The sequence below is a fragment of the Cajanus cajan genome, chromosome 1 (genome assembly GCF_000230855.2).
Source record: "Cajanus cajan strain Asha chromosome 1, NIPB_CcT2T_4, whole genome shotgun sequence".
Taxonomy (NCBI): Eukaryota; Viridiplantae; Streptophyta; class Magnoliopsida; order Fabales; family Fabaceae; genus Cajanus; species Cajanus cajan.
The window spans coordinates 81,868,239-81,887,536 of NC_138517.1; the positions used below are offsets into that span (position 1 = coordinate 81,868,239).

At 29.0% G+C, this 19,298-nt stretch overlaps 2 protein-coding genes across 3 annotated transcripts; one reads left to right on the plus strand and one right to left on the minus strand.

Moving 5' to 3' along the window:
* Positions 1–2,230: 2,230 nt before the first annotated feature.
* LOC109804404 (1-aminocyclopropane-1-carboxylate oxidase) lies at positions 2,231–4,452 on the minus strand. Its single transcript, XM_020366222.3, has 4 exons — positions 4,273–4,452; positions 3,944–4,170; positions 3,239–3,572; positions 2,231–2,859 (listed from the first exon to the last, which is right to left on the minus strand). The coding sequence occupies exons 1-4, from the start codon at positions 4,375–4,377 to the stop codon at positions 2,575–2,577; spliced, it is 951 nt and encodes a 316-aa protein (XP_020221811.1). The 5' UTR covers positions 4,378–4,452; the 3' UTR covers positions 2,231–2,574.
* A 3,881-nt stretch (positions 4,453–8,333) lies between these two features.
* Positions 8,334–11,309, plus strand: LOC145954072 (uncharacterized). Of its 2 annotated transcripts, XM_083067761.1 has the most exons (4): positions 8,334–9,102; positions 9,443–9,517; positions 9,958–10,053; positions 10,146–11,309. In XM_083067761.1, exons 2-4 carry the CDS (start codon positions 9,446–9,448, stop codon positions 10,278–10,280), a joined length of 303 nt encoding a protein of 100 aa, XP_082923887.1. In that variant the 5' UTR covers positions 8,334–9,102; positions 9,443–9,445; the 3' UTR covers positions 10,281–11,309. The 2 variants fall into 2 exon arrangements, with proteins under 2 accessions (XP_082923887.1, XP_082923905.1); XM_083067779.1 differs by having other exon boundaries at positions 8,334–9,517.
* Positions 11,310–19,298: the final 7,989 nt, after the last annotated feature.

Sequence of the window (19,298 nt, forward strand, 5' to 3'; positions counted from 1 at the left end):
AATGTATTGAAAAATGTTAGAGGGTGTATAATATCAACATTTTTTAATATATAATTTATTACAAACTATCGTTTTTAAAAACTATTATTCCACCCAACTGTTCTATATATAGATTATTTGTTCGATTTTGTCTAGTTTAACTAATCAATTTTAATGATTGAATGGTAAGCCATGAAATCTATATATACATGCAACTACCAATTTTCCTCGTACTTGCGCCAAAAAACAAATATAAAGCTCCAAATAAATTTTCAGTGCCTCTTGGTATGTCTACTCTTCTGGACATTATTTGCATGGTAGAAGGCCTAAAAGCAAAAAAAACTAAAATCCTTATATACATATTTATTAAATAAGATATTACTACAATATCCACATAAATTGAAATGTTTTGATACAATTTTTTTTTGTCATTGAATTATATATTTTATATTTATATAATTTTCTCTTCAAATTTCAACATCTTTCTTATATTATATTAGTTATTTAATAAAAATGTAGAAATATAATTTTAAAACCTATAAAATATGGAGTGAAAAAATATTTATAATAATATAAATAAAGCTCAAAGTTAGAGGAGCATATAATCACCTTATCCAGTCATCTGTAACTGGTGTTTTTTTAAACTTGGCTGGTCACTTTCACCAAAGATTATGCACTGGCAATTACATCCCAGAGTGGCTTTTGACTGGAAAAGTTAGCAACATTTGCCGGTGCTCTTAACGGGAATATAATGCACGTGGTATCTCATTTCTTGCACAACCGCAGTTTTCTGTGAAGCATGCCAATACATTAAATTATTAATCTTATACAACGGGATAACGCACACAGACTTAGTTTCAGTTTACCAGCAATAAAGTAATAGAAGGAAAATCTATGTTGCAGATAGACATTAAGCAATGATCAATTCAATATACATATCCTGTTCACACGATTACTTCATTCTTTTCCTTTAGTTCATGATTTTCCTTTGCATGCTATTTTTATATTTAACAAATCCAACTAGATTTTCGAGTTTTAGGCCGGGAAGAATGTAGATTTGGAGAAGTGGTCCCAATATAGCATTATGACTAGTAGAAATTCCCCCATAGAGGTTTTATAAATCAGAGTGATCGTACAATATAAAACAAGAACCCATTTAGTTCTCTTATCACGACCTACTTTTCCCCCATTTCTTTAATTAATTTCCAGATGCTACTGGTAGCCATTCAGAGTTGATTTTCAAATCCAAGGAAGCTGCTTTCTTACCAACTTTAGATTGTTAACATGATTAAAATTCTTGTTTGGTCGCTGTCCAATAGTTTATAACATATCATTATTGTACCTTTCGGTCCCTCAAATGGAAACTTAATTAATTACCAATCAGAAGGACCTGTATTCCTCCTTTTTCAAAAGTAAACTACTGTGAAAGAGATCGGAGAATGACATTAATTAATTAATATAGCCCAACATGCAATTATATATATCATGAGCAACACAATTGCCATCTGCAATGCACGTTTGGCGTAATTGAAGTTAACAAGGGAGTAGTTGCTAAATAACGATTAATGTCTTGCCTTTACAATTACATCACGTCATCACCTATGCAAAACCAAAACCACATGACATGGTACTCAATCCAGAGATTGGAACAAGATCTGACAATTGGGTCGTGCTACTGTCGCTACGTGTGTAAATATTTTACGTGGATAATAAAGTTCAATTAACGTAACTGCCCATAATAAATCCAAATGACCAATGCTTGTATTTTGTTACGTCATCAAACAAAATTGTCCAAATGAGTAAAGATTACATGTGAGCCGTTCTATTTCATGGGGGAAAAAAAAATGAAATTAAGAGAAAATTCTCTCTCCTTTTCTTTGAATTTCTTCTGTGGACGTGTCCCCACTTCCTAGCAAAAGATGGCAAATAGATTACTATACCCTTATAAGGACTCGTCAATTCCCTTAGACCACTTCACAACTTTAACTGTTCGCTGTCTTCACTTTTCCAGTGGGTGTAATTGCCTAATTGGGGTTTATTCTGGGTTAATTTTAATTCAAATCTTTCAATTTCTTTTTGTTATTATTGTTTCAATGCATGAAGCAAAATAAATCAAGATTTTTTTTTTCACATTCTTTTCTTAAACAGCATTCCTTGCACTCCACTTTTTATAATAGAAAATTTTAAATTTGAGTTTAATTCTTTTCTTTTTAATCGTAAAGAACAATTGAGGGAGTAATATAGAAAGAAATAGTAAGAATATCACTCTATATTTCTTCATAAGCGGCCAAAGAGAAATTATGAGAGACAGTTCCTTGTAAAATGGGCAAGATGAGGTTACTTTCTAAAGCGTAGTGTATCACTACATCGATCGCACTAACTTAACCATCATAGGCAACATCACTGATCACACACAGTACAAACTATGATCAACCTAGTACTTTATTTTAAACTATAAGGTTTATACTGCACAAGCTCAAGCTTCCATATACCATTTATCAAGGATACCAAACACTAGTGGGTAAGTTGAGTAGCCTTAATTTGTTTATTATTAACAGAAACACACATAACCTTTCCATATGCTCAGGACGAGGCTCAAACTGTGGCTATGGCCCCCGCATCAACGCTTGACGTGGCCTTCATAGCTTCAAATCTTGGCTCCTTAGCCTGAAACTTGAGACCAGCATAGAGCTTCATGTAATCGTCAAAAACGAATTTGGGGTACACTTGGCTTGTCTCATTTTCCTTCACCAAGGCTGGTGCAGGAGATATGACAGCATCATCACCAGGGTTATAGAACGAAGCCAGGGACATTCTGGTACCATCTGTTTGAGCAATCACACGGTGCAACACACTCTTGTACTTGCCATTGGTTATGACCTGTTAATGTCACAGCCACAAAAGCACAAAAACAACTAAATTATGAAGAAGAATTGAAGTCATTAATAATGCACTAAATGCCAAGAGTATGGTGTTGGGTGTCATGTTTGATGAGAAATAATTAGATAGTCCAAGTCTCGACTACACTACGAGACATGCATTTAAGTTTTTAATTTACAAAAAAATTTAGCAAAACTTGATTACATCTCATTTAAAGATCAGTAGTTAGGATTTAGGATTTATGTGGTTCAGAATCAACAAATAATTTTTCTGTCCATGATTGGAACATATTTGTTATGGGATATATTGTTGTACGGTGACAAGTTACAAGTGAGGGACATTATAGGGTAGTGGGGGCATGTAGATATAGTATGTATACCTCAAGTTGGTCACCAAGGTTGATGACAATGGAGTGACGCATTGGTGGGACATCGATCCACTGGTCATCCTTGAGCAGCTGCAGTCCACTGACCTTGTCATCTTGGAAGAGTAGGATAATGCCACCAGCATCCGTGTGAGCCCTGAGGCCCTTGATGAGATCAGGGGTGGGACAAGGAGGGTAGTTGCTAACTTTGGTGCCAAAGTTTGGACCCTTGGATCCATAAAACACTTTCTTCAGGTACCCTTTCTCCAGCCCAAGATTCTCACACAGCAAGTCCAGAAGGTTCTCTGCAAGTTTCTCCAATTCCGCTGCAAATTGCTTCATCACCTTCCTGAAAGAAAGAAACATAAGAGTACATGTGTCACCATGAGACTCGGCCTGTACAAAAATTAAAGGCAAAAGTTGGGTGAACTAGTCTAATTAAACTCCTAAAGAAGGAAAGAGAAAGAAGAGAGAGAAATATATGTTTAATTGGTGATAGGAAGAAAAAAACAAACAGATGTTGATAAAATGCATGATATATAATCAAACAAAAATTCACAAATTAAGGAGAGATGTTATGGTACACCAATCTAGGGGTTTTGGTACAAAATAAATGGCATGACTTCATGAGAACTCATGCATCTACCAAAATCCATAGATTGATCATGTACCATAGAATTTGGCTTGAAAAGACATGGTTTCATTATAAATTAATGTGACCTGTAATCTTCATCAAGTTCTGTGTTGTCTGACACGTTGGAGACTGGAAGATGGCGCAGGAAAAAGGTGCTTTCCCAGTCCAAGTCATTGATTTCAGATTGAACAGACTCAAGACCTTTGGTGGCCACCATTTCTTTGAACCTTTGCTCCATAGTCTTCTTGTAGTGTTCTTTGGTGAGCCTCTCCACCGTGTCCATCAACTCAATGGATATGCCATGGTTCACCACCTTGAGAAAAAGGAACACAAAATTAACAAAACCTATATTTTTCACAAAATTAACACACACATGCAAGAAGAGAAAATTTTCATATAAATCAATAATTAGTACCTCAAAGAAACCCCAGTTCTCACAGGCATCTTTGATCATTTCCATGGTTGCTCCTCTCTCTTCGGTGTTAAGGTTCCCCAAGTCAACAACTGGAAAGTTTGCCATTTGCTTCTTTCTTTTTCTTCTATCACTCTCACTTTAATCAGCTATGTGAGTATATGCTGTGAGGAAGAGGTGCAGTTTAATGTATTTATAAGCTAGCCTCCAACTATAAAGAAACGGAAGAAATTTATTTAATTAATTAAGAAAAGAGAAATTAAAGTCGCCTGGACGTACGCATGTTGCCTTATTATTTATTTTTTTAATTTTAATTTTCTACATGTTTTATTATAAGCTAAATCAATTTGAAGGAAGTGTTAGGAAACTCCAACTCTTATAACAAAATAAAGTTTAAGAATAGTTGAACAATAAACAAATTACATGTTGCCTAATATGTTTTCTTTTTAGTAAGAACATTGAAAATTTTAAAACACGTGGAATATTGAATCAGTGAAAGTAATCAGTAAAAAAAATGAATTAACAATATTTTATGTTTAAAATATTAAAATGGATTTATACTCTTAAATTCGTAATAATATATTAAAAAAATTAATGCAAATACATTGATATTGTAAAGGTTATTACATTGCCATGGTACATATATCATATATGATAAAATTGTTAAATTTGTAATAATATTTACTTTAAAATTTATTTTTGAGATGATTTTTAATTGGTTAATCATGTATAAAAAAAAATTACATGAAAAGTTAAATTTATATTAAAATTTGAATTGATATATTTGCCCTCTTAAAGTTCACGGACTTTAACTTCCATATACTGACATTAACTTTTTTTTTTTTTAATATAAGGGAACAAATTTTTAACAAGTTAACACATGGGTACATATGCTGTGTGCAACTGCAGCCAATTTATTGAGTTAAAATGACTAACTTTTAACTGTGTAGGATTCACATTTTCACTTCCAAATAAATAAAATTTCTTTCCTCTCAATTAGTGGATTATTAATGCTACGTTTATTTGAGTTGAAAATAATAGGAAATGATCTTCTCATGTTGAATGTCCTTGTAACTTTGTCTAGTAAAAAAATATATTTATTTATATATCTCTTCATAAATATTATTTAATAAGATCTTAACGTGATAGACACTATTTTTTATGCATGAGAAAATCCATTCTAAAAATAATGAGAGTTGTAGTTAATGCTTTCACCAATCACCATGAGTTGTGCCACTTGAAGAATACAGAAATAAGTATAGAAGCAAACCAAGTTGGGTGGGAAACATCAATCTCGGGAAAAGGAGAAGAGAAAATAAAAAATAAATAAATAAATAATGGGAAGCGAAGTTTTAATTAATATAAAAAATTTAAATGACAGAGCAGAAACTCGTGGAGAATGTATGTGAGCACATATTGATGGACCCCTACCATCTTTTGTCACTGAGAATGTGACCATGTTCTTCGTTAAGAGTTTGAGTCATCTTCGGTTTTGGTAGGGAAATGGACCCTACTTGTGCCTGCGTGTTTGCTCTCTCTTTGTTTCTTCACATCAAATTCACCCAACCCCACAATCACAAGTGTTTACCTCCTTTCCTCTCACACGCACTACTCAATATCATATTCATTTGTTTTTTTTTTTTTTTTAATGTATGAAAACCCTTTAATCACAGTTCCATGAGTATAATTAGTGTCTCACCTAATAAATTAGGAATAGTAAACTATGAATATCACAATTGAAACAAGATTTACTCTACTCAATTATAATATTACAAATGAAATTAATCTCTTGTCCAGTATATTAGAACATACTATGGGTGGGAAAAAAGAAATGCATTTGGGTTTTTTCTTTGTGATTTTTTTTTTTCTGCTAGAAGAGATTTGTAACCCTTTTGTTCTATTTTAACTTATCGGGAAGCATGGGTAGGCTAATGAAACTATGATGAAAAGATGTATCTATCTAGCCTCTCATTTGTAAACATCCCATAAAGGACAGACATAAAGCTAGGCTTTAGATCGACATCATGATACCAAAATCAATTATCCTCTCTTTTTAATTGATTATTCTTTAACTCGACAAAATTATGACCAAGTATCGCGTAATAATTATGTTTAAACAAATTTAGTCACGTAAACATATATAGGTAGGAGTGTGAAAAAAATTCAAATTGATCTAAGATTTATAATCAATCTGATTCATATTAAAGTATCTTATTTATTTTGAAAAAAAATCTGATATGAATCAATCCACTTTATAAAATTGATTTAGTTATCCGATCCATTTTTACAAAGTAGATCGGTTTGGTTTAATTTAGTTTTTTTAAAAAAGTCGATTCATATATGAGTAAAAAATGGATAACTACACCCCACCGAATTAATTCAATTAAAAAAAATGATCCATATTTTAAAAAAATAAAACTGATCCACTTTATAAAAAAATATATTGGTTAACCAACCACTTTTATAAAATCGTTCGGTTTAAATTTTTTTTAAAAAAATCAATCCATAAATACTCCTATATATAGGTACGCTATTTTCATACGCAAAACATTATTTGATATTACATATATGATATACCGATCAAATAATAACTTAACTATATATGAGTTTATTGACATTTTTTCTTTTGCCAAGAAGTGGTATTTACATGCATTATTAGTGGCATTAACATTATTCTCTGCCTGATCAAAATTAAGATTATCATCCATGAAACCTCACGTTGCTAACACAAATAGAGATCTCAAAATCAAATTATATGTGTACAAGAGATTTTGCTAGTGTTGTTGAGTCGGTCTCACTCTATACACCTTCTAATTAATCCAGGATAATAACTTACAAGGTATATAAATACATGATATTAACTAGCAGTGTTTAATAAAATTTTCAGAGTTATGTACGATATTATTTATAATATTATTTTCTTGACATATATTAAAGATATTTTGTAGTTAACAGTCAACAATTAATTTCTTTTACACGATATTTGATTGTCAGGAGAAAAATAGGTAAAATATAAAATAAAGCGAAATAAGTGAGTATAAATAGACAAAAAAATAAAGCAAAAATAAAACTATTTGATTTGATAGAAATAGATAAAAAGAAATAGAAAAGAAATAATATTATAAAATTATTTTATTTAAATGAATAGAAAGGAAAGAAATTATAATTTAAAATTATAATCTTACCCTTCTATTTAAATAACAATTTTTTAATTCCTATTTGAATAAACAAAATACTGCATTATAATTTTAAATGTGAATGTCTCCAACTCAGGTAATTACAAAAATCTATATTTTGATAAAAAAAAGGAAGATTAAATTATACTTTTGATTTCTCTATTTTAAAACAGAGGTATTTAGTTATCTTATTTTAAAAAGATATATAAAATTTTAGTCTTATTATTAATTTAATATTTATTAATCATCAAATTTTGATGTTGTTTAATAATACGACACCACTTAAATGAAATGATATTTAATTATATGATATATAGAGGTAAAAATTAAAAAATAACATACAAAAAATTCTTTATTTGTATATATTTTAATGAGTAATTAATATTTATTTTATTAATAAATTTTATTTATATTTTTTTAGTATTTTTTTACTTCCAACTATAACATTACTTAATGTCAAATCATTTATGTATGAAAAAATATTAAAACTTAATGATCAATAGATGTTAATTTGAGGAGAGAATCAAAATTTCATAATTTTAAAATTAAATTAATTAAATATCTCTATATTAAAATATAGGGACCAAAATTGAGAATTGACAAAAATAAAAGCACTAAAAGTGCAATTTAGCCTGAAAAGATCTAAATTAAATTGAAGAAAATATAATGGCACGTGAATCAACAGGAAGTAGGTTCTAATATTTATCTATTTGATCCTAATTCTTGTCTATAGTGATTACAAACAAGAATAGAAAAAATAAAATAATGAGAAGAAATAAAATGTGTAGGTGAAAGAACGTTTTGAGCCTCAAGTTAACTCACTACAAAAAATCAAGTAATTATTGGCGGTTTTTTTTTTGGCGGTTTCAATAAACCGCCAAAAAATGTTACTTTTGTGGCGTAAATATCAACCGCTAGAAGTGACGACATTTTCTAGCGGTTTCAAACCCCCAAAATGTTCAATCCCTTTTATTTATGCCTTTCCTTTTATTGGCTAGCCGTATCACAATAGCTGACCAATTAGATTAAATTAAAAAATAAAAGAGAACTAATAAAAATAATTTAAATAAAATAATATAAAAACAATTTCCTTTGTTAAAAAAATATGAACCAAATTGAAATGCATTTTTACATCCGCATTCAACCCACGCATTCCTTTTACACGAAACCCGCTATACGATTTCACATAAGCAAAATGAAAATCGATTTGTGAAAAGTGATCGTTCGTTTTTCCCTTTGTTGAATTTAGGATTCTTATTCGATGCGATCCCGAGCTCGTAGATCGACCTGAAGCTTCCGTTTCAAGGATTTTTTTTAATCATTATTTTTCCTAGCTACCGGGTTAGATTATGTTTTGTAATGCTCGCTTTGTAATTTTCTTAATCATGCGGATTTGTACGAAGGATACACAAGTAGGGTTCGTGTTGTAATTTATTTATTGAATTATTCATATGAAGGAATTGTGTTGTACCAGGTGAGTCCTATTTCGGTTTTCTGGATTGAATTTGTGGAACATGCTTTGGCTTTGGTAGATTGAACTACGGGATTTTGACTTGGTTTTGGAATTTTGATGTAGTATGTTTATTTGGTTGGTGATGGTGTTTTGAGTAAGTGGTGGCAACTATTTTTGAAAAAGTTGTACGAATCAAAACTCAAGGTATTTAAAGTGTTCCCTTATCAGTTTCGCAGTGAAACTCAGGATTATGTTTAATAAATGGTTTATTTTATACAAGATGCAGAGGTTCTTATTCCAATATTACCATTCCTATCAAATGATGAGGTTCTCCCTATTTTTCTTTTAATTGGATGTAAATTTTGTTGTTGCCTTTTTTTTATTAAAATCATGATTTGTATATCAAGAAAAGAATTAAGTCATTGGATTTGACTTAAATAAGACGTTTTTATCCATAGGTATTTCTTTTTAATTTTACTTTCTTGTTATCTTGAATGACATTGTTCTTCATTTGGTGAACATGTTTTAACAATTCTTTTGATAGGTAATGCCAATTTTCCCTCATATTGTAAATCTTCCTTTGGAGAAGTTCCAAGCAGCACTTGGTCGCATATTGCAGGTATCATTTGTTCCTTTACAGTCAATTAAGTGATATGCACCATGTGATGCCAGATAATTTGCTACAGTATAATTCACCAGTTATGCTATTCCAAGGTAAAAGTGGCATTCAATTATGGTAATGAAGAAACATTGTACTAGGGGGACTATAAGATGTTTCCAGTTGAAGTAACAATGAAAACTATTACAGCTTTAGGCACAATAATGGCTTTAGTTCTAATAATTACTGTTTTTGATTAAATTCTCATGATTCAAGGAACAATACCTCATTTATTAGGATTATCCCTGTGTTTATGAAATTTAGCACTTGTATTTTAGTGTTAACTTCCATGATCAGCAAAGTTAGTGGAAAAGACACACCACATTATTTTAATTAAAAAAATAGTTCTGACCTGTTGTGTACATTTTGGTAATTGAATTAATTGCAGAGTTCTTTTACAGGGATCATCACAATCTAGTCCGGTGCTTACTCCTGCTGAAATTTTAATTGCAATTCATGGAATTGATCCTGAAAGGGACGGAATTCCCTTGAAAAAGGTAGGTATCTAATAATGATAGATTTTATGCATCAGGATTGTTAAAATATGAAGACACATTTTGCAGTTGCACAACTAAGGTGTTATATACAGGTCACAGACGCTTGCAATGCTTGCTTTGAGCTACCGCAAACTTTTACTCAAGAAGTTATTGCCAGAGTTTTGAATCAGTTGGTGTGTTATGTGGAATTTTTATTGTGTGCCTTAATTGAGGAATCGAACTTGTAGTTGATTGTTTACAGCTTACAAATATAGCTCTAGTTTTGAAGCCCCACATATATATTCATCGAAACTGCCATTTGTCTTTTCTCTATTGCCCTGTTAATATTCTACCTTCAATTTAGATAATTATTTTCCGACTGAAAAGATTCTAACATGCTACCATCATTCCTTGTTATCCGTTTCTATTGAATCGGATATTCTGATCTATTTGTACTAAGTGGTGGCAACTATTTTTGTATCGTCTACTCATTAATAAAAGAGGAGTTCTTGTATGAAAAAAGTATCAGGAAACACAATAACTAATCCAAAGCTAAGATAATATTAAAAGAAAAAGTGAGAAAAAATAGGTTATCTAGTTTAAATAATCTTGTTATTCTGCTTTTGACTATTCTCTTGTTATTTTTAGTCATCATTTTCACTTCCGAATGTAAATTTTATGTCTTCCATAATGCTAAATTTTGTTTGGTGGTTGCATCATATTTCCTTCAGTATGTAGAAGAAAAAAAACTTTAGATTTTTCAAGTAGTGTGAAGAATCTTCAACTTTCTGCATGCTTGTTTTTATCCTCTAGTAGATGACTTGTTTAAGCATTGTGTAAAAAAGTAAAAAAAAAACAATTTGTGGCGGTTTAAAACCGTCAGAAATATTGTATTAGGCATAATTAAAATGAATTTTGTGACGGTTTTAAACCGCCAGAAAATGTCAAACAAGTCAAACAAAACTACAATTGTAGCCTTTTTAAATTGGTATTAAAATGCATTTTGTGGCGGTTTTAGACCGCCACAAACAGATTGAATTTTCTGACGCTCACAACCAGCGTTTTCAAACGGTTTTTGGCGACCGTAGATCCGGCGGTTATTAATGACGCCGGTAATGCAATTTGTGGCATTTTTAACCGCCAGAAACCACCAAAATAACCGCCACAAATAACACATTTTTTTTTAGTGACTAATATTCAAATAACAAAAACACTTTATTCGACAAAAAAAACAATCCTTTTTTACGGATATCATGCAACTCATTCAAATAAAATGTCATGTATTCAAATAAAGTGGATTCATTCGAATAAAAAAACCATATATTTGCATAAATGTGCTCCCATATATTCAAACAAAATAAGATTTTTTACTCATAAAGTGGTTTCATTTAAATAAGAAATCATGTATTCGAATAAAATGCTTCATAGAAACAATGAGGGACAAAAAATGTAAAAATAAATGTGTATCAAATTTTTTTTACTATTTTCCCTTTTTTTTAGATAAATTTAAAGATATAGATCTTACGTCTATAAATTTCTCCTTTGATACATTTCGTACGAAACAAATTGCATAACTTATTTTTTCACACACATTTCTTTGCTCTCCATTATATTTTGACGTTTGCGTTTCTATCAAACCAAACACAATGTTAAATTAAGTATAAAAATTATTAAATTAAATATTATTTTTCTTAACAAAGTTTATTCTCTATACACAACTAGGATTAAATTTTAAATGGCATATATACTTAAAAGATTTATCTATTTATAAAATCTGTGTTATACTTTGTTAATATATTATTTAGGTTTAAATACTATCCTATAATTTTATAAATTTTATTTTTTAATCCTTATAACAAATAAATAATAAAAACTATAAAAAAATATTTGTATAGCTAAGGACTAAGTTAGAACGATTTTATTTATAAGAAATAAAATGTAAAATTTATGAAATTATATGAACTAAATGAATATTTAAACCTATTATCTAAATAGATGATGATACTACATTATAAAAATGGTAATGAATTGTTTGATAATCATCAACTACTACCTAGAAAAATAAATGTCATCATCCTAAGTATCGTTCATTGCATGCGATCGATATGCATGTATATGAGCACGCTTATGCTGGCCTTTTGTTTTATTACTCTTATTTGGTAATTAGTTAACCATAAGAAACTCAAAGATGAAATAGAAAAATGAGATGTCCTCATCCTTAATATTGTTCATTGCATGAGATTGATGCATTCATGTATAGAGGAGCACATTTAAGCTGGCTTTTTCGTTTTATTATTCTTATTTGGCAACGAGAGGAAACTTGTAGCGATAGAATTTGAAAGTGATCATACGACAAGAACAAAAATAAAATAGAATAACTAATCGAAATACAAAGAATAAATTGACCAATGACCTCATTGTGATGGATACGCTAATATAAAGATTAGACAGCAGCCAGCAACAAGAGGGGCCATAAATGACACAGCACAAGCCATCGCTTGAGGGTGCATGAATTTGGCGGCCCTTAATTTTATTTTTGGAAACTCATGCAATATTATAAAGCCTATCTCACTCACGTTTGTCATTTCCTTTTTTCTCCCTTCGATTCTTATAAGAAACATGAATCTTAGTATACGTTATGTTATCTACCTTTTAACGACAACCCTAATACCTAATATCTACATTTGGTACATCAATTAATAATTTGAATCTGTTTATGTCCACTTGCTTTGTTTATTGGATTTGTGCAATTCATTTTAGTTAAAGACGCCTTTCATATAAAGAGGAAATGTAACCGATACAGTTTTCATGTAAGTATTCTTAAATAGAGCTTAAATAAATAAATAATTAATTATATATACATAATTCATAATTATGCTAAGAAAGATAAACTTTACTTCAATAATGTCTACATTTTAAAAGAAAACAGTCTTTAATAATCCTTTCTTCCATCTCTCTCTATATATAATGATAATAGTTATATTTTGAACATTAATATACATGTGAAAATAACCTAAATATTTTAAGATATATATTTAATTAATTAGCATTCAAGTGCATACAATAAATAGTACATCTAGACTGTGTTTGGTAAAAAAAATAGTTGATAAGCTAATTGAAAATTGAAAAAGTTAACCGAAACATGTTGATTAAAAATCAAAGACTTTTAACTTTAATTAAATTATAAATATTTGACAAATTTTAATATTTTACTATTGAAAAAGCTATAACAAAAATAAAATAATATAAACAGAACATATAATCTCTCTCCCACTATATCTCTCTCTATATATATAGATATAGAGGGAGAGAGAGAATTTTTTTAAGATAATTATGGCACTTTAAGGTATTATTTAATTTTGGATCCTTTGTGACCAAATATTTTAATAAAATTAAAGATCAAGAATATGATTATAAATAGTGTAATAATAAAATACGCCATATATAATTATTTTTTATTAAAGCACCGAGATAAAACTAAAAATTAATAAATTATAAATTCAAATGCTTCTTCAAGTAGCATATATAAAGTACTATAATTAGTTAATGAAAATAATAAGCTCACATAAAATTAATGAAAAATGTTATAAATTAGCGAGCGAAATAAGATTATTTATCGAGTACTTTTATTTCAATTTGTTAAATGAATCTTATAATTGAAATGAATGTTTCAAATTTATATATTATTTATTCTCATCAACAAAACTATCATTGTGTTTTCTACTTGTAACTGGCAAAAAATGAAAACATGCATATGCATAGAAGTTCCTAGAAGATAGTAAACACTGCCATCCACGCGCTATACACTATATCTCCTTCCTCCTTCCCATATCCAAAGGATCATATTGAAATAGCACCGTTTGCAAAGTTAATTAATTAAACCAAAATTAATAAATCTAAAGACAATTATATGAGGTCGTTTAACTAGATGCTCATTGGATGAGAAATATTTACTTTTGTGCACTCATATCTAACAAAGATTATTTATTATTTTTAACGATAAATACTTCACACTAATTCTATTGTCTTTAACACTCTTTTGTAATGTTTTGTTCTCAATTATGGTAGAGGCAAAAAGCATTATCATAAAGCAAAAGGCGTGCCATTAAAGAGGTTTATCGAATGTGTGAAGTAAAAAGTATTGGTGGCACTATAATTAATAAAGGGATCAATTAACGTGTCTCAACTCGTGATCATCAAGTACAAGACATGCATTCAGAGATTTCGGAAAATGTTTTCCACTTAAATCATGATCATCTTACTCAGTCACTAGATCTCATTTACCTGTCCCTCTCTTCGTGTCTTTTTCTCTTGTGATAATACAAATTTAGTGTTATTTTTCTATTAAGATGATAGAGAAGGAGACATAAAATCTAGACAATTTCCTACTAAATTTCTCGTCAGTAACATATACGATGATGACCCACTCAACATCGATCACTAGCATAATATCTTTTTATTCGCAGGACGTAGTTATATATGTTTATCTTGATTGTTGGGAATTATGATCTTTATGAAAAGATTCTTAATAATGTAATCAAGACATTTTTTTTTTTATTGTTTAGAACTCTGTCATTTTCATGGAAATCAACGAAACATAATATACATCATAATTTTTTTTAGAGAAAAAATATCATAACTTTATAATACTTAAAAACTAAAAGTAAAACATCATTTTATATAATAATCACAATCTGCTTAGGTGTAAGTTTTAATAATATATAATTAATGAATACTCATTAATTAACAATATAACTATTTTACATTTAGAATTACAAAGAAAATGATAAGTACTTTAGAATTATTTTTAGAAAAAATCAAATTGATATGATACTAAGCATTTTTTTACCTGTTGTGAACTCATTTATGGCCAATTTATGCTGATTTCAATTGTCCCAATCTTTTAATCCATTTTTCTCGATACCAATTCAGTGATTTATTAATTTGAACCAAAACATCACACTAGTTCACCGATTTTTGGTTGGCCTAAGACAAACAATATCCCATATTTATCTTGGCATATATCTAAAAGTGTTTTATTATTATATCAACATGTTGTAAGTTTACTAGAAATTAGGTTCGACTTTGATCTGTAAAAAAAAAGTGATTACAAGAAAAAGTTCCACTAAAAATATCATTTAGTTTTTTTTTTTTAGTAAAAATGAATTATATGTAAAATTAATAGATACTTCATTCTAATAACAGTGTTTAATTTGAAAAAAAAAATAGGTATTTTGTTATACTTACATTCTTATAATTTATTTTATATCAAATAAAAAAACTGAATTTTACTTACACATACTTTGAGTTATTTGTATATTTAATTCTATTATTTAAATATAAAAAATTTAATATCATAGTCAATATTATATAATTATTTTATTTTTATTTGATTTTTTATTTGTTCATATAAGTAGGAAATGTATATTTTAAGATTAAATGAACAAAAAAAATCCTCAAACACTTGTGTTCAAAAAATATTTTCCTTATTTATAACTAAACTAAGTACATTTTACACGTAACATTTAAGTTGATTTTTAAACCTAGTTATTTTTCTAATCATAACATTTAAGGTGATTTTTCATCGATTGTTCGATCACCTTCAAAAACACGTTGTTCCAATGCGAAGGTCAAGGCCAGATAAATCACATTCTTTCCTTGAATACGAATTTATTAGAGGATCATTTCATAACCATTAAGTTATCGTACAAAGTAATAGAAATAATATTTTCTATAATTTATTGTATAACTTTAATTACCATTAGCTTATTAGAAGAAAAAAAAGTTTTTATGACCATTACTAACCGAGAAAGATTGACAAAAACCAAACATCCCACGATATCTATGATCCATTTGTCTTCTTTTTAAATGCTCTTTTTCCCCCTTCGTTTACAGAGCTTTTTGCCCTTTGCTTGTTTTAGAAGAAAAATGAGATGACTTTATTTCAAATTTAAATTAAAAAATGGAATAAAAGAAAGTTTAAATTTTTTATTTCTAATAATTAATAACTTCTCTCTCTCTCTTCTTTTTCTTCAACTAAATAAACATAAATGTATTATTATCTACATTTTTCTTCAAACCAACAATAATCCATTCAACCAAACATAGGGAATGTTTCCCGGAAACTAAGGTGATAGTTTTTTATTTTTTATTTTTTTATGGATAATAATAAGGTGATTGTTTATACGTGTGCTTCATGCATTTTCAGAGCGAGTGGACTTCTATAAGTTTTTCATGACAACTCAACCATACAAGCAGACAAAGAACCTTTGAGTTTCTCTGCTAAACTATACATGTAGTCACTGACACAATATATAATGACACGTAAGAAATTAATTTTGCTTTTCTGCATGCTCGTGATATATTTTATTTTCCACCAACACAATATTTGGTCTGTCTCTATACTACAAAAAATATAAAATAAACAACAATGGGACATATTTTCAATTTTTACGGGTTATTTATTTTTATAACATATTTTTTTATAATTCACTTTCATTATATATATTATATATTTATCTCGTTTCCTTTCTTATCACTCCCCTAAATCCTAATTGGAATAAAAGCTGTGATTTTATTTTATTGTCTAGTAGTAGCTAATATGCAATTATGCAAAGTCATGGGGTTCAAGTTGACGGGAATTGGATTCACATGCAATGTTGCTTTCTATAATGGCAGTGGCAGATTGTGTCTCATACCCTTACTGTGCACTGTGCAGAGATAATTAATCAGCTTTCACAAAGGAGGTTAAACAGTCAGCAGAGAATTTAGAGTAGTACTAAAAAGGAATGTTGGAAAATAACACGATCCTATGCAAGCACGCCTCAAATCCTACAAATCTATATCTCTTTCTTTCTGATGTCATTTCAATAAAGCGATCTTGTTTGATTAATTAGTGGAAAGTGGAAAGGATAATTGATTAATTATTAGTATATATAACTTGGACTCAAAGAATATAAATTGGTGGGTGGGTCATTTCATGTGTATTTCAATCAATTCTGATTAGAACTCACATCGCTAGCTGCAATTCCCATCCAAGCTTTAGGTTGAATGGACTATATATCATGGTACTCGAGAAATTTTTTAGATTTAACACCATTTTATTCCATTCCTCATGGTTTGTTTCTTGAACAGGTGAACATCTTCCCAAATCTGAACTGCTAGTGAATACAAACAAGTCTGACCAAGCAATGTAACAAAAGCTTGTCAACTATATTATATACATGCTTTCTTCTCATTCATATATATTTTATAAAATTTTAAAATGGATTTATATTTCTCATATTAATAGTTTCATTTGCTTTCTAGTTTACATTTTATCGGTCTTAAAAAAGTTCCATGATTGTTAGCTAGTCACGTGAAATTGAGAGTTTGGATAAGTTTTTTTTAAAGTAATCTTAGAACACAGAAAAATACAAAAAAAAATGATTTTTTTTCAAAATAAAAATTAACTTATACATAAATTAAAAATAAGATTTTAGAGAAATTATAAAAGAGAACTACAAATTAACTTACAGTTTGTTTGAATATAAATTATAAACACTTTTAAAAACTTTTTTTTATTGAAAATAAAGTAAAAAAAGTTCTCAAAAATACTTTTAAATTTATTTTCTAACATATTCTCTATATATAAGCTAATGTTTCCTTTTATACAAATTAGCTCCTATATACATAAATTAATTTCAAGTTATGAAACATATTTTATTTTTCTTTTCTAGAAATACTTAAAGAAAAATTTACTGAAATATAAATAATATTCATTCTCAATATCACCTAAGTTTTTGCTGCTCACTCACGTAAAAATAACTATCTTACTAGATATATATCCCCTTCACCTATTATATTTATTTGTCATTTCTTACAATAATATTAAAGTTTTTGAAATCTTAATAATTATGAGCTTAATTTATGCAATCATTCTTTCCAACTAATTCCAATGATGTAAGGTGCCGTCACCTTTAATTTAGATTACGCAGTTGCAGAAGATGATCATTGACACAGCACATGTGGAAGCAGTATATAAAATAAATGGCCACGTATATACCCAATGGTTTATGTCGTACTTTGTTTCTTGTTCAGAATTCCATGAATTTGTTCCTGCTTATCTGATTTGTGGATACCATTTGTGACCTACAAAGATCGGTTAGTGCTGTAATCATGGACACCCAAGAGCATCAACAAATATCCTCTGGCGTGCGTGCAAGCAATTTTCATAATGTCGGACTCTTCCCGAGAGTCGCATTCACTCTTCAATTTTCTTTCTTTCTCCTCCTAAATTGTTACGATTCCATAACCTGCATTATTTTATTTTTTCAAAATCTAATATTATTTATTAAAAAAGTGAATTACGAGTTTAACTCATTTCTTATAAAATTAATTTGTAAAACAAATATTATTTTTTATTTATATACATTATTATAATCATGTTAGAGACGATATTTTCAACAATATTTTCCTACAGATATAATAGCCAGTGTAATTAGTACTGTTGGTGTGGTCTGGTGACCAAGAAAGTAGCCAATAGAGAAAAGCATTTTGGTGAATACAAATTATCTGCACATGATATGCTGTTCATCTCACTACCTGACAAAGCCAGTAGAGCCCTCTTTCCTTTTCTCATTTTGAGTCATTTCCTTATATGTGGGCCTTCAACTAGAATATGTTATAATAATGTAATATTTTCTATATTGTTTTATAAATAGAACTACATTTCTATATATTGTCCTCTCCTGTGATGAATCAATGAATATATTCATAAACAGGATAAATATTTCCTTTTATATAAAGTTAAGTTCATACTCCTTAAACATAGGTTCAATTATGCTTGATATTCTTTTCTCTTTTTTAACCTTATAATGACTTCCCTGATATATTAACATCATAACATTGCGTATTTAACATGTTAACGCAAACATTTCTGATTAATAACAAAGATATGATCTCTTGATTTATTTATTAAAGAGAGGTTTATATACGATTCAAAAAAGCAAGAGAATCAAGTATTTTTTTTTTAATCTATGATAGTCAAAAGTAGTATCAGATGGTTTACAATAATCTACATGTATACACGGCTCAACCAATTAAGTTAGCTCCTAAAAGTAAAGAGGATTCAAGAAAAGAAAACTAAAGACATACATTAATCATCTTGGAGTATGAACTGTGCACATATATATCTTCCGATCGATTCACTTTAAAGAAATCCATGGACGGGTAATTTACGGTATTCTGTTGAGCTGTAAACGCTATCTATATTATTTTGATAAAGA